This window comes from Stenella coeruleoalba, assembly GCF_951394435.1.
Source record: "Stenella coeruleoalba genome assembly, chromosome: 15".
Lineage (NCBI taxonomy): Eukaryota > Metazoa > Chordata > Mammalia > Artiodactyla > Delphinidae > Stenella > Stenella coeruleoalba.
This window is the reverse complement of record NC_137161.1, coordinates 43466505-43490604: the sequence shown is the minus strand read 5'-3', so window position 1 is coordinate 43490604 and position 24100 is coordinate 43466505. Positions and strand designations below refer to the sequence as shown.

Here is a 24100-nt window from a genome sequence, read left to right as displayed (position 1 = left end):
AAGTGAATTAAGAAATGCAAAAATAGTAAAAATAATGTCAGTTTTACTCCTACATCAATTACTTCACCAGAAAAATTGGATTATAATATTATGCTATCCATGCTGTCCAATCTGGTATACCAATAGATATATAAGGTTATTGAGACGTGAAATGTGGCCAATCTGAATTGAGACCAGCTGTAAATGTGAAATAGTCAGTGGATTTTGAAGACCTAATACCCCCCAAAGTAAAATATTAATAATTTTTATATTGAGTACATGTAAAATGACAATGTTTGGTATGTATTGGATTAAATAAGATAGAGTATTTAAATTTGTTTCAACTATTTATTTTTCCTTTTTAACGTGGCTTTGAGAAATCGTTACTTGCAGTCACATGATGTTTCTACTGGACAGTGTTGGTCTTGGTCTTGAGAAACGCCCTCACAGACTAGGATGCGGTTGCATTTTGCCTTTAGTTTTACGGTCCTCACATGGAAAGAGCCCATCCTATGAAGGTGGTTCCTGCATTTTTAGTGAAACAACTAATAGTGGGGTTCATTTGATCTTATCTAGACATTCATGAAACAAAGTCCTTTTAGAGCTGGGTGGACGCTGGCCTGCCTGCTGATCCCGTCTGCTTATTTTTTTTATTTTATTTTATTTTTTTTGCCTTGCTGCGGGGCATGCAGGACCTTAGTTGTTCCCGGACCACCGTACCCGCTTCAGTGGAAGCGCGGAGTCTTAACCACTGGACCTCCAGGGAAGTCCCCCGCCTGCTTCCTTTAATCAGCAGTGGAGACCACTACACTCTTTCTGCCTCGGCTGCCTGGATGCTCAGCTCTGCGGTCCGCTACATAGTTTCTCTCCATCCACCCCTTCTCGTGTAATTCTCCGTTCTCTTCCCCCACACCCCAAACCTCTCTATTTCTCGGCCCTGTCTTTGTAGATTTCCATTGCTCCCTTCTGTTCCCCACAATCCACCCCGACTTGTCTGAGGAGATGGGCACAGCTACCATAAGACGGGCGAGCTCGCTTCTCATGTGCTGGAAGGAGGGGAGAAGCGCGGTACCCAGACTCGCTTTACAGCACAGGGAGGACAGTTCCAGGCCTCCGCCCCGCGCTCTCCAAGAGCCGGACAATTCGTCAATCAATTCAGCGAACCCTCCAGCTCTGGCGGGCACCGGGTTCTGTGCCACTGACAAACGAGGCAGGGCCAGGCCTCCCGCCCTCCACCGTTCCCAGAGGCCGAACCTCGCGCGGGCACGGGGGAAAGGCCCCCGGAGACCGCGGCCGGGTCGCTAAGACCCCAGGGTGGGTCCAGACCGGGTGGTGGTGGTGTCCGCGGGGCAGCGGCGACCAGACCCGGAGGAGAGGCCAGGGGCAGAGGGCGCGGCTGCGAGAATGCCTTCCCCGGCGAGGCCACGCTGTGGGGTCCCGACTTCCCTAGATCTGGGGGGCTGCGTTGGGCTTGGCGGGGCCCCGGAGTGTCACCCTGCGCGCCCGAGCCGAGGGAAGGGACAGGAGTGGCACGGACTGGCCTCCTTACCGGACGTCGAGACGCTCTCGCTGCGCTTCTGGAGGGCGGCCGGGGTCGGCGGGCGGCCGGGGACTTGCGGGGCGCTGGGCTCAGGCCCCTCGGGCGGCAGGAAGGGCACGTCTGCGAGGAGGAGGCAGGGCGCCCGGGCGGCCGCAGGGGGCTGCGCGCCGAAGCCGCAGAGGAGGCCAAGCCCCAGAGGGAGGGCCCCGCGCGCCAAGCAGGAGCCCCAGAGCCGTGGACCCGCGCACGGCGCGGCCGCGGGGCCTTCGCAGCCGGATCCCGGCCCGGGGCCAGCAGGTGCGGGCAGCTCAGCCTCCAGGCCCAGCAGGTCGGTGATGGCAAAGCCCCGGGGGCGCGAGCCGGTGGGCGGGCCTCCGGGCACCAGTGCCCTACTCCTGGCACGCCCGTCGGAAAGCGCGTCTCGACCGGTCATGGCTTCTTAGGCGGCGAGGCTGGACCCTCTCTCGGTCACCTTTGCGGAGGGGGCGCAGCTCTGAGGACGATTTATACAGTCGGGCGCCAGGAGGGCTCCAATCAGCGGGGCGCGGATGCGTCACGCCTTGGACCCCGCGAGATGGGGACGCCACCAGTTTCCCTCCCTTCGGTCGCCGCCCTCCCAGCTGCGGTCCCCTCAATCAGCTCCCTCTCCCCTCTCCCCTCTCCTTTCCAGTTGTCCCCCTGCCCACCCCCACTCCCGTTCTCGGTGGGAGGAAAATAGGCCGCAGACAACTCTATTCCTAAAGTAGAGTCGTCCCCTCCCGCAACCTCTACTCTGAAAGCCGCAGGTTCCAGATCCCGATTCTGTTCTCTCCCCTTCCGGATACCCCGGCGGAGGCCCCGCTCGCAGCCTCCCTGAAGCCTCCCTCCCCGCATCCAGTCGCCCATTAAGACCAAGGCCCCATTCCCAGCCACACCCTCAACACTACCAATATGACCCCCTCCAGCCCTCCAACGCCACCGCTGGAGGCAAGGCCTTCCCCGAACATCCCCAAGGGGAAAGGAGTGGAAAACGTTCATTTAACCCGTGCCCACTCCAACTCCAGCCAAACCCACCCCAGCGTTCTAATGGCCGAGCCGTCGGGGTCGCAAAATGCACACACTGAAGGAGCTGAAGAAGAAAAAGGAGAGAGAGGCGGGAGCGGCCGGGCCGGGCCAGGGCGTCGGAGAAGGGCGCCAGGTTTTGCAAACTGCATTACAGGAGGTCCAGTGAAATCAGAATTTCAGATGAACTGTGATTCTTTTCAATTATAAGTGTGTACCAGTATTTTATCTGGCGACCCCTAAGTGGGGATGGTAAATTGGAAAATAGGACCTGTCTACTGGGACCCACCCCTCTTCATGGAGGCTAACAAATTATTGTCAGATTTTATGACTATTCAAAGAAAGCCTGATTTTCACGTGCAGCGCCCATATTTGTTAAAGTGGGCGCGAAACGAAACACGTGGGTAAACCTCTCCTGGCTCGCACTCCGAAATTTTGAGCCCACCCAACCTGAATCGCTCGGAGCCCTGAGCCCACCCTTCTCCAACGCGGAACCCGGGAAGCAGAATCTCTCAGTCCCGCCCCTGAGGGCGAGCGGCCAGGCGGGCGCCCAGCGAGGGGTGCGGCAGCTCTCAGAGCGCCGCGCGGACGCCCCACGGGTCTCTGCGCGCACCATCAGCACAGCTGGAGCCGGAGTCGGACCCCGAGCCGAGCGGGGACGAGCCGGAGCCCGAGCCAAACCGGAACCCGAGCCGAGGAGGAACCCGAGCTGGAGCCGAACCCGGCAAAGTGGATCTCCAGCTGGCTGCGCCTCGGGGTGGGTCCTCTGCAAACCTGAGGATTAAACGAGGGGCTTCCGATAAAGATAATTACAAGAGGCTGCGCATTAACTTCTCATTATTAAAAGAAGACCCAAATCTCCCCATCGCAAGCTGTTCCCGGGATTAGCAAAACAATAACTTTCCTTTGGGATAATTGTCCTTTGAGTCGCTCGGGGTGGGGGCGGCTTCAGACGCCAGCGTCGTTTTTGGCTCCGCCAGTAATTTCTCCCTAAATTTATCTCTGGGTTTAGGGGAAGGTGTTAGGGGTACAGGACCCAGCCAAGATGCTCTGGCTCTTGGCCCGGCAGAGCAGAAGTTTGTAAATAATAATTTGGGGCCTCAGTTAAGGAAGACAGCTAACGATGCACACATTTGCAGACGTCCGGAGCAGGCAGGCTGGACAATTGGCCTTGAGGTGGCCCCGCCCGGGACATTTGCAAGGGCCGGTCTCAGAGGCAGACGTGTGCGCCGCACCGGCAGCTTGGAGGGCCGACGGCACCCCCTCGCCTGGGCCCGGGTCTCGAAGTTTCTGTCCCCCAGCCTCTGTCAGAGGAGGCCTCGAGTAGATGGCCAGGGATCCAGAGGTACCAAAAGGCCATCCGGGAGGAGGCCAACTTCGACAGCACCACACGGTGACCGCCACTCAGTGCCAACAGCACACCGGTTTCCAACCCCTTCGGAAGGATATTATAAAACCCATTTTGCAGATGAGAGAACCTGAGGTGTATTAACCCGCTCACACCTGACACACCTGACACGGAGAGAGAAATCAGGAGAGCAAAGCGAAGCAGAGAGAGACCCCGAGAGCCCCGAGGTTGGAGCTATAAGGGGACATTGCAATTCCTGGACAGAAGAGTCATTGCCTCCTCCTCCGGCCACACCGCGGGAGGGACCAGGATGGAGGGAGAGCTGAACCCCGGGCGCCTTCCTTTCCGCGGCGTGGCGGCGGCGGGAGCCCGGCGCGGGCGGGCATTCTTACTGCCCATTCCCGGGTAAGAAGCGCCCCGCCCTGCTACGCTAATCCGCGCCACCACTCCCACCCCTAGCTCCTGAGGGGGATCGCGGGTCCACTCGCGCCCCTCGACTCTGCGGGATCGGCTCAGAAGACCCCACCCCTGGGGAGCCGGCGAGCGCTCTGCGCAGCGTCCGCCCAGTGGGGGAAGCGCGTCCAGTGCTTTAGGAGACTTGGAAATGGAGCGAGCCGGCTCCGAGCCCACCCACGTTCCGCGCGTCCCTCCGGGCGCTCGGGCGGTTGCCGAGTCTACGCAAGTGGGCGACAGCGTTGGGGAACCCCTCGGCCGCCGGCGGGGTGGAAGGTAGGCGCCTCCCAGCTCCCCTCCCAACATATACAAATCTGCGGACAGAGCCAGAGCCATCTAGCGCGCCCCGCCTGGGTCAACCCCCGGAGTCGTTTTGGAACCCTAAATCCGTTAAGGGGTCCGGATCTGCCTTCATCAACCAGGATTATCTGGGATTTAACTAATCAGTAAAGGTTTCTCCGCTCAATATTTTCCAGGGAAAGTTTCCAGCCCCTGTCCGTGGCCAGCCACGAATGTGCTCTCCGCTTCCCTCGTTCTCCCTGCCTGGACGCGTCCCGGCTCCTCGCCACGCCAGGCTGAGGCTGGCCGGGGTGTAAGTGGCTCAACGACAGCCGTCTCGGGCTTTTCGGAGCCGCCCCCGGCCAGGCTGGTAGCATAAAGCGCAGATGCGCTAGGAGTGGGATGCGCACCGCGAATAAAGAGCGTCGCGTGTGTCTGCACGTTGGAACCCTAGGGCTCTGCTCCTCTGGAGTTTCCTCCCGCCTCTGACTGCTCTTTCTCGGTTGCTTTTGTGTCCCCTTTAAAGGTTGTTGTAGCAGATGCTGTTTTGCCCTGTCCACATCTGTGTCCTGACCATTCCACCTGCAGCCTGCAGGGCCTCCAGTGCCCAGGACCCACGCCTTTGCCTGGGGACTTTCTCTGGTCTGCAGAGTCCTCTGGCCAGAGGGGCCAAGGAGTACATGCCCTGAGAAGCCGAGGGCCAAAGAAAGCAGGAGTCGGTGTATAAACACGGCCCCAGGTCTTCAGTGGGATAGCTCAGGCCTTCCAGAAGTCCACAGCTGGGTTTGCTCAAGTTATCACTAATTATCACATCCCATATTGCTTTCTTCCTAAGTGCTATGGGTGCCCCACCCAGAGCCCCTTTCCTGGGCTCTTGCACCGCCCCCCACCCCATCCCTACACCACCCAGTCCCACACCTCACGCCCCACCCCAATGTAGGCTCTTGCCCCTGATCAGGAGAACTGCCCTCTGCGGACAAAAGCCTCTAACCCAGGCCACACCCACACCCACACCCACACCCACACCCACACCCACACCCACACCCACACCCACACCCACACCTACACCCACACCCACACCCACATACACAATGGTTGATGACTCATGTGACTTGGTAGGAGGCTGCCCCCTTACCCTCGGAGGGACAACTGTGCAGAGCCGTCTCTGCTTCAAACCCCTTTCGGCTCACAGGTCAGGCCAAGGCTCACCTGGACCCAGGTGTTCATCTTCATCCACCCTTTCCCTCCTCTCTGGACCCCTCACTGCTGAATTCCCCCTCCCTCCCCCCCATAAAGCTCATGCACCCACACCGTGCTTTGGGCTCTGCTTCTAGAGACCTGTTCCTGTCTCGCTGTTGGACTCCCCTACTGGCATTGCCTGAAATCCCCTCCCAGGAAAACGACTTATCCTGGAGACTCAGAGTCCACTCTGGGTTTTGTACAGGAGTAGTGGTGAGTGTCCAGTGGCTACTCTGCACTCCCTGACGCTTCCCCACTGTTCCCTGAATAATTTGGCCTCGTTCACAGATGCCTGGCCTGTCACGGCCCTGCTCTTTTTCTCCAAACTTTCCTCAGTCTGGGAGAAAAAAAAAAAGTGATGCCGTCCTGTAAACTTCTTTGCAGCACGAATTGGCTGGCGGTGGTTCCTATGGTTTGCATCCAAGAACGCTGTCTTGGGCACTGGGCTTCCTTCCACCTCTGGGGTCGCCCCCACCATCTTTGTGCCCCTTCCCACGCCCCCAGCAATCCGTCTTTATTCCACAGCCACAGTGACCCTGCCGTGGAAGCCCAGTCCAAAGGGCTCCTCTGGCTGAGTCCTTCCCAGATTCCCCTCACCCAGCCGTAAAAATCTCTTCTGGGCCAGGTGCTGTGCTAAGCGCTAGACACACATCAATTAATTTAATACTTGTGACCAACCTAATGAGGGGGGCCTATTATTATCCCCATTTTGTGGTTGAGAAAACTGAGGGGCAGAGCTGCAACTAGCCTGGCAGGCCTTGGAGAGGTCGGGACCCAAAGCCTGACTGTCGGGCCTGAAGCAGCGAAGTCAGGATGGGGAAAATGACAATGTCAGGGGTTCCCTACACTTTTCTGAGGTTCAGCATTGGTTTTATTTTGAATTTCTAGGTGCTGAGGGCCTATGAAGCCCTCAATCTTGCACTGCTCCAGGTGCCATCAATCAGCGGTGTTGTGGGCTTGAGGCAGATTTCTACAGGAGTCTCGGGTGCCCATGCTCCGTCTCTGCTCTTTAGGTCCTGAGATAACAGGGGAACCCCAAGTAGGAACCCAGATAACACTTTGGCCCCCGGGACTGTATTTCCCTTCTTCCTTCCCTGACCTCCACCCACCTCTGTCCTCTTTCCTCTCTCCACCCACTTCCTCCTCAGCTCCTCCTTCACTTCAGCCCATCAAAAGAGCTCATGGCCACACTCCTCGAGTCCCATCTGTAAGTCCAACGAACCCGAAGACCAGATGAAACGCAGGAGCGAGCACAGCACCCAGCACCGAGCGGGGATCCCTGAGCAGAGGAAGACTCCGGGAAGGCCTGCATGGCCTCCCCAAGGGGACAGGGACCTGCAGTTGGAAGCAGGTGTGTTGCTTGGGCATCAGCAGGGTGGGGGGGGTGACATAGGCTATGTCGGCCAACAGGTCATGGGAAGGGGTCACTAAGGGCAGGTGGGTGCTGTGGGTGACTTTCATTTCCAGTGTCAAGTGTTAGGTCATCTACTGGCAATTGAGAAAACTATCTAACAGCAAATAACATGCTTTTAGCCAGTTCGCAGTGGCAGTGAACACACGATCACCGCCCTGACTCACGTGTAGCCACCCAGGCTCTTGGCCGGGGTGAGATGTGTTCTCCCGGGGAGGCGGGGCTGCAGGTTCCTCACCGGAGACACAGGCACCTCCCACCTGAAGGAGGTCCTCCCTTGCCCCACTGCACTCAGCTCCTGCCCTCTCCCCCCAGTGCACCTCCACGATTGTAATTACTCATTTGCCTGCTGGCTTACTGCGCCTTACCTGGCCCCCTAATCAGACCCCGAAGCTGGCACTGACTGATGGCTGCCCACCAGCCCAGGTCACCTGCAGCACCTGTAGACAGTTCCCAAACACACCTCAACAGCTGCCCCTCTGCCTGACGATGTGCACAGGCCCCGGGAGCGCACCAGCCGGGCCTGGGGGGGGGGGGTTAACGCCCCCAGCAGCAACCCTCCAAGGACGATTGGGAGTTAGTGGGTAAATACCTCAGCATCCTTGTCAGTTTGGGCTGAGATGGGTTCAGTCTCAGTCGCTCCCAGCACCCGGTCAGGATGGAGACCCGCAAACCCCACTCAGTATCACCGCCTTCCCTGTGTCTTGCCCCCTCATCAGGGCTGCCTAGTTTCACCTTGCAGACGAAGTATTTCACCCAATCCCCGTCCTCAGGGTCTGCTTTGGGGGGACCCACCCCTAGACAATCGGTAAGCTCCACAAGGCAAGGGCCGGGCCGTCCTGGCACCCGTGGGCCCGGCATCTGGCGCCCGTGGGCCCGGCATCCGGCGCACGGCCAGGATTTGCTGAGGGAAAGAATCCGCGGCGGATGGACGTGAACTTCAGCGGCGCGGCACTGGCTCGGTACTTCTCCTCGAGAGCCCCTCCCTCACTCCCAAGGCCAGGTCGGAGGAGGGTGGGCTGAGAGCACGGCTCCCCCCGCGCAATCCGAGGGCTGGAGGGGCAGGAAGGAGCCCCACATCCGAGCCACAGCCCAGGCCTCCGACCGGCCCTCCCATCGCAGGGATGGGCTGTGCGTTTTATTCCTGCCTGGTACCTCGTTTTACAAAGCTGTTTGGTTCACTGCTTCCACCAAAGGTTTTGAGATGTGTGCCGCAGAGCAGCCACCCTGCAGCTGTGTTTCGTTCGCGTGGGGTTTTCACTGGTGAAGGCTGAGGGCCGTGGGGCCGAGGCCGGGCTGGGTGCTGGGACCGCGGGGACCTGGCGGAGCCGGCCATCTGCGCGCAGGGCCTGGACCGTGTGCTCTGCTGACTGGGTCTGACTGCGGAATCTGTTCGTTCTGGCTCACTCCCCCCCCAAACACGCTAATTAATGGCACCCGCAAATCAACGGGCGGAATCCTCATTAAAGAGTGGAGGAGGAAGCGGGAAAGGAGAAGGTAAGACTGAAAATCCACCGTCGCGGGCGCTGGCCACCGCGCAGTAGTTAAACAGCTTCCTGAACGCAACAAAGATGCCTCTGTTCAGAGGGCAGCTCCCCAGAGAGAGGAAACGGCAAACACTGGGACACTTCATTCGTAAAGCACAATTACCGGCAAGGCTTTCAGATACCCAAGGGGAAGAGCCTTCCTAGCGGTTTCTGAACCTGGTCCTCTCGCGCTGGGAGGGACACTCCTCGCTTGCTGGGCGCTCGCTGTGATTCCCCGGCCCGAGGTCCCCTGCATTTCATTTGTTCTGAGAAATGATCAGATTTTATCCTTTTTAATATTGCCACTCCTCAGTTATGTTAGTAGGGCAATGCTGGGAATGAGTTACGAAGTTATTCCCTGTGCGTCTATCTTCTGAAAGAGATTGAAGAGAAGTAGTATACATTCCTCCTTAAGTGTTTGATAGAAATCGGCACTGAACCCATTGGGCCTGCTCCTTTCTGTTTGGGAAGGATATTAATTGCCGATTCAATTTATTTGACAGATATAGGCCAATTCAGATTGTACATTTCCTCTGGTATGAGTTTGACAGATTACGCCTCTCAAAAAATTGATCCAGGGAATTCCCTGGCAGTCCAGTGGTTAGGACTCTGCGCTTTCACTGCTGAGGGCACGGGTTCCATCCCTGGTGGGGGAACTAAGATCTGCAAGCAGTGCAGCACAACCAAAAAAAAAAAAGTTAATTAAAACAAATTGATCCTTTTCATCTACGTTATCAAACTTGTGGGCATAGAGTTGCCATAGTATTCTTTTATTATCCTTTTAATATCCATGGGATCTATGTCCCCCTCTTTTATTTATGATATTAGTAATTTGTGTCCTCTCTCTTTTTCTTAGTTTACCTGCCAAAGTCTTATTGAGTTTATTGATCTTTTCAAAGAACTGGTGTTTGGTTTCATTGGATTTCTCTATTGATTTCCTGTTTTCAATTTCATTGACTTATTTTTTTTTTGAACAAGCTGTCATCTGTTAGATGAATTAAGAATTTTTTGCATGAAAGTTTTTATTTTACCTTCACTTCTTTGATACTCTTCCTTTCTTTATGTAGAGCCAAGTTTCTGACCTGTATTATTTTCCTTCTCTCTAAAGAATTTCTTTAACATTACCTTGCAAGGTAGGTCTACTGGCAATAAATTTCCTTAGTTTGTGTTTGTCTGTGTTTGTTTTATTTCTCCTTCATTTTTGAAGGATAATTTCACAGGGTACAGAACTGTAGGTTGGTAGGGTTTTTCCTCTCAACACTAAATATTTCACTCTACTCTCTTCTTGCTTGCATGGTTTCTGGGGAGAAGTCAGATGTAATTCTTAACTTTGCTCCTCTATTGGTAGAGTGTTCCCCACCCCCACCCCGGCTTCTGTCAGGATTTTTTCTTTACCTTTGCTTTTCTGTAATTTGAAAATAATATACTTATGTTTCGTTTTGTGGAGGGAAGTTATCCTACTTGCTGTTTGAGCTTCCTGGCTCTGTGGTTTGGTGTTTGAAATTATTTGATGAAATTCTCAACCATTTTCGTTTCAAATATTTCTTCTGTTCCTTTCTTTCTTCTCCTTCTTGTATTCCCATTATGTGTATGTTACACCTTCTGTAACTGTCCCACAGTCCTTAGATATTCTGTGCTGTTTTTACATCAGTTTCTTGGCTTTTCCGTTTTGGAGGTTTCTGTTGAGTTTGGCTTAAGCTCAAGAGATTCTTTCCTCTGAGAATGTCCAGTTTACTGATAAGCCCATGAGAGACATTCTTCCTTTCTATTACAGCGTTTATCATCTCTAGCATTTCTTCTAGGTTCTTTTTTAGGATTTCTATGTCTCTGCTTACATTGCCAATCTGTTCCTGCATGCTGTCTACTTTATCCATTAGAGCCCTTACTATATTAATCATAGCTGTTTTAAATTCCTAGTCTGTAATTCCAACATCCCTGCCATATCTGGTCCTGATGCTTGCTCTGTCTCTTCAAATTGTGTTTTTTGCCTATTGGTGTGCCTTGTAATTTTATCTTGTTAGACAGACATGATGTAAATAGGCCTTTAGCAATGTGGTGGTGAGATGGGCGGAGGGGAGAGGAGGCATTCTATAGTCGGATGATTAAGGCCTCAGTCTTTCAGTGCCTGTGCCTCTTAGCCCTGAACTTCACAGGTGCTTCTGTTTTTTTCTCCCCCTCAGGTGGGACAGGATGGCTGGAAGGGGCTGAAGTTGGGTATTTCTCTTTATGCAGTGGAAGGCTAGGGCTGACTAGAGTTGGGTAAGCCCCTCCCCCAGGCCCTGATAATACCCCAGCTGGTGAGGCTCTGGTTAACTCATTTCTCCTGAGGGCAGACCTTGTTAAGAACAGAGTAGTACAATGTGTTCAAGATTGTTCCTGGTGCCCGCCCCCTGCGGGAAGCTCCTGGGGGGTTTTCTCTGATATTTACTGTGGGAACCTGGTGGGGCTCTTGGAGGGAAATCTCACAGAATTGAGGCAGACACCCTATGACCAGGTTGCCCCTGGCGTTTTCCACTTTCAGGCTTTTCCACACTGAGCCTCCAGCAACTTGTCAATCCCAGGTCAGGTTTCCCTGCCCTGGTGCCGATTCCCACAGAGGCTGTGCTCCTGTTTCTGCTCCGGTAAATCATGATTCTTTCCAAACTTAGGGGCAGCAGTGTGGTCACTTCTCTTATGCATCTAAGAAGAATGGTTGATTTTTTCAGTCTGTTCAGTTTTTCACTTGCTGTTAGGATGGAGTGGCAACTTCCAAACTCCTTACATGTGGAACCAGGAACCAGCTGTCCTGGGGCTTTGTCATGTGCTCTCTAATGATCAAAGGTTGTCCCATGTTCTGTAGGACTTCAGCTGAGGTCATCTCACATAAGTTTTCCTGACCCTCCATTTGTGTTTACTTCTAGCTGACAAGAAGATACCACCTGATATCAGCCAGCTACCACTTTCTCTGTTAATTCTAGGCTTGGATGTTTCCTGGACCAATGAGTTAATGTAAATTAGAACCCCAGGCCCACATGATGGCAGGCTTATGGCTACAGATTATCAAGAAAGGCATTTTCCTACCCAGGGCCTGGTCAGACAGGCCAGGATAGACAGTCTTCCACAGCCTCCCACCCTTTGTTCATGGTCTTTCCCAGAGTGGGATTTCAAGGGTATCACCCCCTAAGGGAGAAACGGGTTCTGAGTGTCTTATGTTAGGGAGTAAAAATGCAGCCAACACAGAGACCTTGCCACATTAACAGCGAAAGAAAGATAACTGGTTCATTGCTGGATAAGCTAACAGAATACAAGCATGTAAGTAGCTCGCAAGAGACTACGAAGTCAGAATAAAATCCCACACAATTTATACAGCATAGCAGGTTCAAAGTCTGCTTGGGAATCAAGGCAGTATTTGCTTAGCTAACTGACCTCCTCTGAAAAGAAGAATAAAACTTCTCTTATCTCCCAAAAGACAAATGTTTACACCTTAAGATAGGCATTAACTCCACATTTCAAGTGGATTAGGAGGCCCATGACCCAGCAGAAGTGACTGGTTGTAAAACTGAGGACTGGGCTTTTCTGGTCCCTAGAGAGACTTGTGTACATTCCAAAGGTTAGAGAAATGACTCAAGCCACTATGTGCCCTGAAGAGACACCCTACTCAAGCCACTATGTGCCCTGAAGAGACACCCTAAGACGGGGAGAGTGAGAAAACTGCCTCTTTCCCCTTCATTCAGTTTTATTTACCCTTATACCGCCTCATACAGACCCAAGTCCTTTCCTTCTATTAAAATAAAATCCCCTCAATGCAATGTGGTATTCTGGCTTGGGTTCTAGAATAGAAAAAGAACATTAGTGGAAAAACTGAGAAAATCTCAATAGAGTTTGAGGTTAATTAATAATAACGGGCCGGCATTAATTTCTTCATCTTGATAAACATACCGTGGTGACGTCAGATGTTAACACTAGGTCCTGGAGTGTATATGACTTTGTCTGCACCTTTTAACAGCGCACTCTCTGTTTCCTACAGCTCTCCAGCTCTCCTGTATAGAAGCCCCACTGGCCGTCAAAGCCAGACGTTCTGGGGGATGATCATTTTGCTGCAGGACCCCCGGGCTGGGGAGCCTGATGTGGGGCTCAGACCCCTCGCTTCTTGGGGAGAACCTCTACCATTGTGATTATCCTCCTGTTTGTGGGTCGCTTACTTGGAGTGTGAGTCTAGACTATACTGCATCTGCCTCTCCTACCTGTCTCGTTGTGGTTCCTTCTTTGTATCTTTAGTTGTAGGAGATCTTCTCTGCTAGTCTGCAAGTTGGTCTCTTCGATAGCTGCTCTGTAAATGGTTGTAATTTGGGAGGAGGTGAACTCAGGGTCTTCCCACTCCCTCCTGTAAGAGGTACGGTCTTTTCAACAAATGAGACTGGAATAATCGGACATTCATAGGCCAGAAAAGAAACAGACTGGACACAGACCTTACACCTGACCCCAAAATTACCTCAGGATGGATCGTAGGTTTAAATGTAAAGCAGAAAACTATAAAGCTTCCAGAAGATAACATAGGAGAAAACCTGGGTGACTCTGTTTGGCAATGAATTTTTAGAAACACCACCAAAAGCACTATCCATGAGAGAAAAAGATGATAAGTTGAAGTTTAGGAAAATTAAGAATGTCTGTTCTGTGAAAGACACTGTTACGAGAACAAGAAGACAAGACACAGACTAGGAGAAAATATTTACAAAAGACACATTTTTTTTTTTTTGGAGGGGGCACTGGATCAAAAGACATATCTTTAAAGGACTTGTATCCAGAATATAGAAAGAACACTTTATACTCAACAAGAAGAAAACAAGCGACCCAACTTAAAAATGGGCAAAAATCTGAACAGATGCCTCACCAAAGAAGACAGGTGGCAAATGGTCATATGAAATGACAGTCAACATCATATGTCATTAGGGAACTGTAAGTTAATACAACAATGAGATGCCACTACACACCTGGACTAAATCCAGGACACTGACAACCCCAGTGGCTGCCCGAATGTGGGTGAACAGCAGGAACCCTTGTTGTTCACGGCTGTTAGGGATGCAACCTGGTGCAGTCACTTCGGAGGACAGTTTCTGACACAGCTAAACATAATCTTAATGTACAATCCAGCAATCATGCTCCTTGGTGTTTCCCCAACAGAGCCGATAATTTATGCCCTCGCAGAAACCTATATATGAATATAATAGCCACTTTTTTCACAGTAGCCAAAACCTGGAAGCAACCAAGATGGCTCTTCAACTGGTGAATATGTAAACAGAGTCACAGGTCCAGACGACAGAATATTATGTGGTATTTAAAAGAAATGAGCTGTTAAACCATGGCAAGACATGGAGGAAACTCAAATACGTGTTTGTCAGTGAAAGAAGCCAGTCTGAAAAGGTTACGTGCTGTCCGTGAGCTACATGATCCCAGCTCTATGACATTCTGGAGAAGCCAAAACTGTGGAGTTGTAAAACCATCAGTGGTTGCCAGGCGGTAGGGGTGGGGTGCAGGGAGGGATGGCGAGGTAGAGCACAGAGCATTTTCCAGGCGGTGAAACAATTCTGCACGACGCTGTAATGGTGTATGTGTGACATTATGCGTTTGTCAAATCTATAAAATAGGCAACACAAAGAGCAAGCCCTGATGTAAACTATGGACTTTTCTTAATAACTGTGCACCAACACTGGCTCATCAACTGTAATAAATGTACCATAAAATGCAAGTTGTTAATAATAGAGGACACGGTGGGGGGAGGGGTGTATATGGGAATTCTCTGTACTTCCTGCTCAATTTTTTAAAATATAGAGAAGTGGTGGGGAGTGTAATTATTGAAGCTGTCACGGCCCACAGAAGCCGGCTCCCAGCTCTCCTCATGCCCCTGGTTCTCACCCTCATGTTTGGTCCCTGGAAATTCCCCCTAAATGTTGAGAGAGAAGCTATGACTCTGAAAGGATGTGTGTTATATTTTATTTCTAGGGTAGGTTTTCCGTTTAATCAGTTCACAAATTGCTGCTGGAAACGGAGCTCGAATGCTCTGCTTCAGATCAAATTTTCAAGGCTCTTCTGGTTGCAAGTGTCAAAACCAGCTTGAATCAATTTAGGCAAAAGGCAAGTTTACTGGCTTGTGAAATGTGACGCCAAGTCTGATAACTGAGGGGGGAGGGTACAGGGTGCAGCTGGCCCTGCAGGAACCCCTGGGGACTCTCTCCCTCTGGCCCACACCCCTGGGCACAGCTGGCCCTTCCTCACCTAGACCACACACCGTGCCAGGCCACCACCGGCCCTGTGGACCGTCCGGAGCTTTGGGGGTCAGTGTGAGACCCCATGTGCGTGAGGACCCCACCAGGCTGGAGATGAAAAGCCTTTCATCTTGTTTATTACAGGAACAAAGATCTGTCCCAGGAACAAAACTGTGAAATCAAGGTAAAATTGGAAAACGTACATTTAGAAACATTCCTGGCAGCTCTGAATAAAAACCAACATAGCCCATCAATTTCCATTTTATATGTTATCTTAAAGTGCTTAAAAATAAAAGGCGGGACAGATGGCTGGAGAGGCGGATACACATGTATATAAACACACATAGAAATTGACTCTATAGCTACTTTTATGACAGATTTAACACAGCCCCTCCAGGCTGAGAGGGAGGAGTTAATCCTACTCAAATGAAGCCGGTTTTCTCAAATTCAGAGAATTGATTCCTAGATGATGCTTTAGGAAGCTGTTTCTGCTGGGGGCGAGTGCTGTAATCCCGGCTTAGACGCCAGTGGCCACAGTCGCCTCTAAGCGCGTCCCACGTCACCCCCCAACAGTGAGAGGGCAGAGCGAGGGCTGCTGAGACTTGTGCCGAAGTTAAAATATATTTTCATTTATAGTTTATATTACATGGATTTCCAGTACCCCACAACCTTTCGGTAAAAGTCAATGAAAAGACTTCCCCTACGAGCCTAGATGAATGTTTTAAAAATTTATAAAATAGGAACATATTTCTAACATACATCTTCTTTGTTTCCACGCGGATAGAATGTTGATCAGTCAGAAGTAAAGGTGACGATGTCCGTCCTTTGCCTCCACTTCAAGATGTGCAGCAGAGACATTCCCTCTGCGAGCTTCCCCATAACTGAGAAGGCTGGGGGCGCAGAGCTGGCGCCCTTCCTCACACATGGTGTTCCCAAGATGGGTTTTGTGTGTGTTGAATGTTCTGGTTCTAAGGAAGTGCAGTCGGATGCTTCGCGCCTGCCCAGGTGACTTCTGGGCTGGTGCTGACCTCCCCCCGCTGCTGTGAGCATTGGCAGCCATGGGCTCACGGGGGTCCCCTCCCTGGAGAACCACCCAGGGGGCCAGAGCCACCTGCCCCAAAGTGTCCGGGGCTCAGCTTCCCCCAGGACAGCCACTGGCTGACAGAAGGTCCTCAGGGGTGACCCCTCCCTCAAGAAGGGCTCACGGTGGTACAAGTCAGCCGCTCCCCTGCCCGTCCCACCTCCTCAGCCCTTCCTCCTGGGGTCCCTCCCTCAGCAAACCCCTGCTTCGGGCTCTGCTCCCCGGAAACCCACCCAAGCCAAGCGGCTCCTGAAGGATGGGCCTCCAAGGCTTCTGAGGGTTGGTGACTGTCACTCGGACTGTTACACTAAGAAGGGTGTGTGCTACTGTTCTTCAATTTTACCTCCATAAACCTGCCTTCTAAAAAAAAGATGAACCGCCATGGGAAAAGAGTTGCTGTTCCACCTTCTGTGGAGAAAAGATGTCTGTTTACAAGATGTTAACCAAGAAAAAACTCGAGAAAAGCAAAGGGAAGCATGGCCAGGGACCCACTTCCTGCATTTGAAACACTCTCCTGCCGCCCCTGTGGGCAGCATCTCTCGGGAGGGGAGGGGGACTGAGCTAAGGGGTGGGTGGTTCCCACGGTGTCCTGGGTGCTGACCAAGGGCAAGCATGGGATGAAAATCTCCCTCTTGGGAGAAAAAGAGGAAGCAGGAGACGGGGAAGAGAAGGGAGAGGCAGGAAGGGAAGGCGTGGACCTAGGGCCTCCAGAGGCCTCTGGGAATCATCATATGGTCAGGGCTCTTCCCTTCAAAAGAGCGCTGCTCAAAGCTCTACAGGCCAGCGTGGGACTATTTGGGGTCTGGCTTGGTTTTTCTCTTGTTTGTTTTAATTTTCACTTAACATCTGTGTGTTAATAGAAAGTCCCCCTCGCTGAAGGATTTGCTGGGATTCCTGTAATAAAATAGAGGGATCTTCAACAAACGCTAGAAGAACCCTCTGCAAACGTGGAATTTTTCGAGTGATTATGAGGCTCAGAACATATTGTCACACGAGGCTGCAGGCCGCCCTCCCCAGTGAGTGCGGTGACAGATGTCCCCGTTCATGTCCAACGATCAAACATCGTGCAGAGGCCCCTCCCCTCATCCACAATCTATTCCCCTCTTCCTGAGGCCAGTGTCACTGCTTGTCAAGAAACCCACATTTCCCTGCAAGTTGCCAGCCTTCTCCAGACGTGAACCCATGTGCCCTTCCCTGCCCCATCCTTGGCCTGATCCTGGGACACCACGCTGAGCACAGAGGACACTTGAGGACAAATAGCACCATTGCTGCCAATTAAAAAAATAAAAAAGCCAGTGTGGACACATCCTCAGATGAGCATGGCTACAGGCAAGAAAAGCAATAGGGGAAAAAGCTCGTGAAGATGGTGACTAATCCACTCCTGGGAAGTTATCCTAAGGAAGTAATTTAACAGAAAAAAAGATGCTCAACGTCACTAACCATGGGGGGAAATGCAAATCAAAACCACAACGAGGTATCACCTCCTACCTGTTAGGCTGGCTTTTATCAAAAAGACAAGAGATAACAAATGTTGGTGAGGATGTGGACCCAGAAATTTCCAGAATTGGAGACCCCAAGTCCCGGGGTGGGCAGGATGAAGCCTGAGGCAAAAAGGGGGAAAGTCTTCAGGAGGGACAAGTTGACTTCCAGGGAGCCAGCCCCTTGCACCACAGGGCACTCCTCCCCACCCTCCAGAACGTCTCCAGAGGTGAAGGCATCGAACACAGTGGCGGGCAGGGCTGAGGCACCAGACTGAAAGTGGCAACTGTGAGAAAAAATCCTGAGACCACTGCCCCGCCCCTGCCACCTCCAGGCCCAGGGCACCAGCTTGGTGTCTGATTACCTGCAGGGAAACCCACCACACACACTCACAAACTCACACTCACACATAGAACTTTCATCTGGTTTTAGTTACTCATTCTCAGTACGAAAGTATAGCTGGAGGCAGCCCTTAATGTTGGAGACAAAGACCAAAACAAATCATGGAAAACTAGGGGAACGCAGTGGAGATAGGGAAAACACAGAATGCACAGCTTTAAAAGAACTATAGTTAATATCCTCAAAGAGATGAGAGATGCTGTGTCTATGAAATCAGAACAGACAGGCTTTTAAAAAAAGGAACAGTTAAAAAGTAAGAATGACCTCTGGAAATTAAACACATGACAATAAAAGCAGGAGTTTAAGATAAGGTTGAAAACGGGGGACTTCCCTGGTGGTCTAGTGGTTAAGACTTCCAATGCAGGGGATGCGGGTATGATCCCTGGTTGGGGAGCTAAGATCCCACACGCCATGCGGCACAGCCAAAAACAGAGGTTGGGGGCTTCCCTGGTGGCGCAGTGGTTGAGAGTCCACCTGCTGATGCAGGGGATGCGGGTTCGTGCCCCGGTCCGGGAGGATCCCACGTGCCACGGAGCGGCTGGGCCCGTGAGCCATGGCTGCTGAGCCTGCGCGTCTGGAGCCTGAGCTCCGCAATGAGAGAGGCCACAGCAGTGAGAGGCCTGCGTACCACAAAAAAAAAAAAAAAAAAAAAGGTTGAAGACAGCACTCAGAAAACAAGTGGAGAGAAGCAAGGGGTTGAATAACAAGAGGAAAAAATGTGAAAAAATTAGCGAATCACTTCAGGGATACAACACATGGCTGATGAGAGTCCTAGAAAGAGAGGGCAGGAAAAAATGGAGAAAATTATCAGACAAAGCACATGAGAACATGTCCCGGAAGAGAAGAACTTGTCTTTCCATCTAAAGCAACAATGGAAGCCTGAATACAGTACAGTAGAATATTTTCAAAAGCTGAGAGAAAAAAACTGTCAGCCTAGCATTATATACAACTGATATTATCTTTCAAAAACGAGAGCTAGTTCACAGATAACATAATCTTCTATGTAGAAAACCCTCAAGATTACACACGCACACACACACACACACTGTTAGCAGGATACAAAATCAACACACAAAAATCAACTGTGTTTCTATACACTAAAAATGAACATCTGAAAAGGAAATTGAAAAAAAGTTCCATTTATAATAGCATCAAAAACAATAAAACTCTTAGGAATAAACCTAACCAAAGAGGTGAAAGACTTGTATGCTGAAACTACAAAGCATTGCTGAAAGAAATCAAAGAAGACACCAATAAATGAAAAGACATCCTGTTTTCAAGGTTTGGAAGGCAATATTGTTAAGATGTCCATACTACTGAAAGTTATCTACAGATTCAATGCCTCACCTATCAATATGCCAAAGATATTTATGGCAGAAATAGAAATTCTAAAATTCATATGAAATGTCAAGAGACCTGGAATAGCCAAAGCAATCTTGAAAAAGAACAAATCTGGAGAACTCACACTTCTCAGTTTCAGAACTTACTACAAAGCTGCAGTAATCAAAATAATGTGGTACTGGCATGAAGACAGACATGTAGACCAATGGAGAACCCAGGAATAAACCACTGCACGTATGGTCAAATGATCTTTGACAAGCATGCCACATCCATACAGGAGGGTAATGAAATTCCCTGTCTAGGAATTTCCCCCATGCAGGGGGAGGATGGAAGAATGCACTCATGAAACAAGAACAGGATGTTATCAAAAGGAACAGAAAACAAAAAGGAGCTCTTGGCATTTGAAACATGTGGTAGCAGAAATTTAAAACTCAATATAAGGGTTGGGAAGCTAAAAATGAGGAAATCTTCCTCCAACATAGAGAGCAAAAGAAGGTAGAAATAGGAGACAGGAAAATTAGAGGATCTAACAAGGAAGTTCCACCACCCAATAATAGGAGTTCCAGAAAGAGGGAACAGAAAGCAGAGAGGAAAATGGAAATTAGCCTACTCACCTAAAAGATTTGTCCTCAGCGATAAAACACATTAAATGAAACATCTAAGAAATGGCATGGATAAGGCCAGGCTCAACGTCAGAGGATTTTAAACCTAAATGTGTGACGTGGGGATTGCAAATTCAGAAGCGCAAACACCAAGTGAAATGCATGATCGTTGACTGAATCTTGGATTGTAAAAACCAGCTCATCACGGCCATGTGGGAACAAGGGCCTGGAGTCTGTAGATCTTCTGATCTCTCAGTAAAATGCAGAAATCCAGATTTTCATGTAAAATACCTATTTTTTAATGTAGCTCAAAGTTTCGTTTAAATAATCTTTGGGCCAAACAAAACTTCCCTGGAAACCACACAGGACCTGAGGGCTGCCGCTGGTGAAAGGACAGATCGTCCTGTTTAAATCACTGTGCCCCCCCACCCCCGTGTAGACACCCATGCTCTGCCACTAAAGACCCATCATTTCTGCTGTCGTGTCTGCGTGGAAGCTCAGAATATCTGGCATCTCATTCCTGAGAACCCTGCACTATACACTTACAGGGTGAATTTTATGTGCACGAATGATACCTCAGTAAAGTTCCTATGTTTTTAAAAGGCCAAACATGCTCCAGTCTAACCCAAAACTTGAGGAGCTGGGGCGCCGTCCACTGACGGCAGGTCAGGCAGCACCCACGGCCTCATCCTTTCCTGCTCCTGAGTCGTGAGCCGCATGGGGAGTTCATACTGAGTTTCCCTTAATTCACTGTGAGTTAATATTGAGGGCCCATTAATTACTGATTTCTTCCAGATAATACTTGTTAAAGAAGAATTAATACTATTGTTTTAGAACAAATACTGCCCAAATACTGTCTTTAGTAGGATTGTAATCAGCTTTACCCACTTTCCATCTAATCTGATCGAAGCAGATTTTGCACAAAATCTTTTTTTTTTTAATTTTGTTGCTATTAAAAGGTCACCTATGTGGATCTGCCTCAAACTCTAAGTTCCTGGGATGAATTTATAATTATAAGTTCATAGATGACCTAACCAAGGGTTGAATTACTATACTTTTAATTAAAATAGAAAAAAGGGAGCGAGAGAGAGAGAGAGAGAGAGAGAGAGAGAGAGAGAGAGATGGATTTTCACGGATAGTGGAATTTGTGGGGAAATGTTGGTACTGCATTACTGAATATATTTTAGCCTATTTTTCCCAGCTCTGTGTTTTAAGTCTGTTCATCATAATGCCCTTTGACTCTCTGCACTTACTCCATCATAATTATCCTTTAATACTCTTATAAATGAACTTTTAGCTTATCTTCCATTAATTCTCCGGAACAAGCACAGCCATTGAAATAAAGCGTTTAACCCTTTTGTGTTTGGTCTTCCCCTTCCCCGAGGCAAGGAGGAACTTCCTAGAGGGGAATTTCATTGCACTCCTATATGGACGTGAACAGGAGCGGCAGTCACCCGCCTCTGCTCCCAAACCCAAGTGAGATTCACAGCTTGTGTGTGAGGCCAGCGAGTCAGGAGGGCCTCCTGGCACCCAGTGGGGGAAAGGCGAGGGCTTGGGGACACTCAGCCCGGGATCAGAGCCCCAGGAGATGCATGGGCCCTGGGACAGCATGATGCCCACGGGAGACGGGGACCTGCCCCGGTCTTTGAACACATGAGGAAGCTCCAGTTTAGACTCCAAGCAGCTCAGATGGTCAGCTAAGAGCCCGGGGCCATGCTGGCCTGGGTCTCCCTCTGCCACCTGGCAGCTGTGCGACCTTCAGCAATAGTGTGGCCTCTCTTCAGTCTCCCGTCTGTAAAGCGAGAACAGTGTGTGCTCCACAGGTGTGGGAAGGACGGACGGAACCCGGCGTTAAAAACTAGACAACAGGCCCACGAGGAGGTGCTCATGCTGCGTCACCAAACCCAGACCCCACCTCACTACAGTCTCGCCTCCCCCAGAAGTGGAATCGTAACCGTGTCTATCAGCACTAATGAGGTCATCTGCCTGATCTACCCCTGCCGTCCCCTAAAGGGAAGTGACCTTGCTATAAACAACATGCTTTTTTGTCTCATGGAACTTCCTTGTTCCCGCTCCCCCTGCCTGTGAAAGTCTTTCACTTGGTACAGCTCCTCGGAGCTCTTTCTATCTGCTGGACTGAACACTGCGTGATTGCGTTTTTTGCTCAAGTAAACTCTTACCATTTTTAATATGCTTCATTTCTTTCTTTTTCTATTTTTGGTTGCACTGCATGGTTTGCAGGATCTTAGTTCCTCGACCAGGGATTGAACCTGTGCCCACGGCAGTGAAAGTGCCGAGTTCTGACCACTGGACTGCCAGGGAATTCCTTTAATATGCCTCAGTTTATCTTTTAACACAGGGCAGGGGGAGCATTTAGTCCAATAGGTGAGACTCACGGGCCAGGCCCCCTTCAGGTCTGAGGGTGCTTCCTGTGAACGCCCGTCACTCTGCCTTCCACCCGACTGCTGGGAACGCCAGAGCGTCAATGCCCAAAAACAGCCCCAAGCCACAAGGGCAGGAGCTGACGGCCACAGCTCCAACTTCCTGGCCTTCAGGAAGTGCCCCGAGTCCGTGCTCACCGGTCCCCAGAGCCCACCGAGGCAATGCCCCGCCTGCCCATCCTCCACTCCCCTGCTCAGGTGTCCTGGTATCAGCAGAGACACTTGGCGGTAGCTCCTTTGTCCCAGCCCCACCTCCCACTTCCCACCAACACTGAGCCCCGTAAGTTGCCTCCACTTTTTTTCCAGCTTCATGTTTAGCTGGCATCTTCTGCCCAGCTACCAATCGACCACATGTGATCAACCCACTTACCTTGGCCACCGTCAGGAGAGCTGCTGTGCACACAGTCGGAGGGAGGCTGTTTCGTCCTGGTGGGCTTTCCCCAAGCAGGGGCAGCCGCTGTCTAACTGTGTCTACATGATCCCAGCTCCACGGAGCCCCGCACTGTGCCTGACCCCCAGGAGATGCCAAAAATGCCAGTCCTCATCCCCGTCCTCAGGGAGCTGGAGAAGCCAGGTTACTCAGAATAGGGGTCCCAATCTGGGGCCCAGAGAAGCCGAGCCCAGACGGGCGTTCACAGGCTCTGGTTCACAGAAGGGCAACACCTAGGAAGAAGGAGGAAGCAGGGCAGGAATGCGGTTTCAGGTGAAGTTTGGCTCCAGCCGGATCCCGCAGGAGTTCTGGAGCTCAAGGGCCCTGCAGGGACTGTCCTGTTGAGACAGGAGGCGGGGGCTTGGTACCCAGAGGTCCTCACCCTGGCTGGGCAGTCAGAAGCCTCAGGCGGCTGGGTGCCAGGGGGTGGAGGCCGCAGCTCTGGGCCAGGTGGCTTCCCCTCCCCAGAGGGGTCCAGGAGCAGGTGGCAGGAGCGGGCTCCAGCCCCCTCAGCAGCTGGGGAGGACACACCCTCTAACCAGAAAAGGACACGGGGCAGGAGGATGGGGGGGGCGTCTGGGCAGACCACTGGAAACATCTGCTACTGACACAGGCTGGGACCTGGGACCTGGGACCCTTTGCTGCGGTGCTTGCACCTGGACAAACCTTTCCTCAAGCAACAAAATACAAAGAAACTATAAAGGACTAAAAATAACTGCACGCGGTTGGGGCAAACTACGAACAGCAAGATATGAACAAATTAGGAACAAGAAGACTCAAAACCCAGCTGCCACTTTTGAGGTGCGGGAGCAAAAGCAGGGTACTGCCCACAGCACCACCAAGGGGGCGCGCAGACCACCCAACTCGCCCCTCTGGCCTGACCTCTGGACCTGAGAGCAGCTCGCACCTCCCTCAGCGAGTGAGCAAGGGTACCTGTTGTTCTCCCTCCTTCCTGCTGCAGCACAAGCCCCCGTAAAGCCTTGCCTGGATTCCTCGTCTGGCCTCTTATCAATTTCTACTGATTAAAACCCCAGTTGGTAACACTACAATGGCCTAAAGCTCTAGAGAGTAAGCCAGAGCTGGTCCAAGGACTCAGTACAGAAGGTTCAAGGAGCCAGGAGGTACAAAAGGACCAGGGGTCAAGGTCAAAGCAGGATCTAGCAAAGGAGAGTGTCTGATCCAATCCTTGTGTTCCCGTGCAACATTGTTTACAAAGGATTACATACAGATAAATCACATTTAGTTCTACAGTTCCTGCGCCCAGTCTAC

General features: G+C 51.2%; 1 protein-coding gene across 3 annotated transcripts in view; it reads right to left on the bottom strand.

The window, feature by feature from the left end:
- The window catches only part of VSX1 (visual system homeobox 1), a 28417-nt gene extending 4600 nt beyond the window's left edge, over positions 1 to 23817 (bottom strand). The window contains exons 1-2 of one of the 3 annotated variants that reach the window (XM_079945540.1): positions 23765 to 23817; positions 22772 to 23064 (exon numbers count right to left, since the gene is read on the bottom strand). Coding sequence is in view for 1 of the 3 variants with exons in the window: in XM_079945539.1 (XP_079801665.1) it covers positions 1529 to 1952 (424 nt within the window). In the remaining 2 variants the exon portion in view is untranslated. Of the gene's footprint in view, positions 1 to 1528; positions 2421 to 22771; positions 23313 to 23764 lie in introns of those variants that run through there. The other 2 variants (XM_079945541.1, XM_079945539.1) reach the window with 2 other exon arrangements.
- Positions 23818 to 24100: the final 283 nt, after the last annotated feature.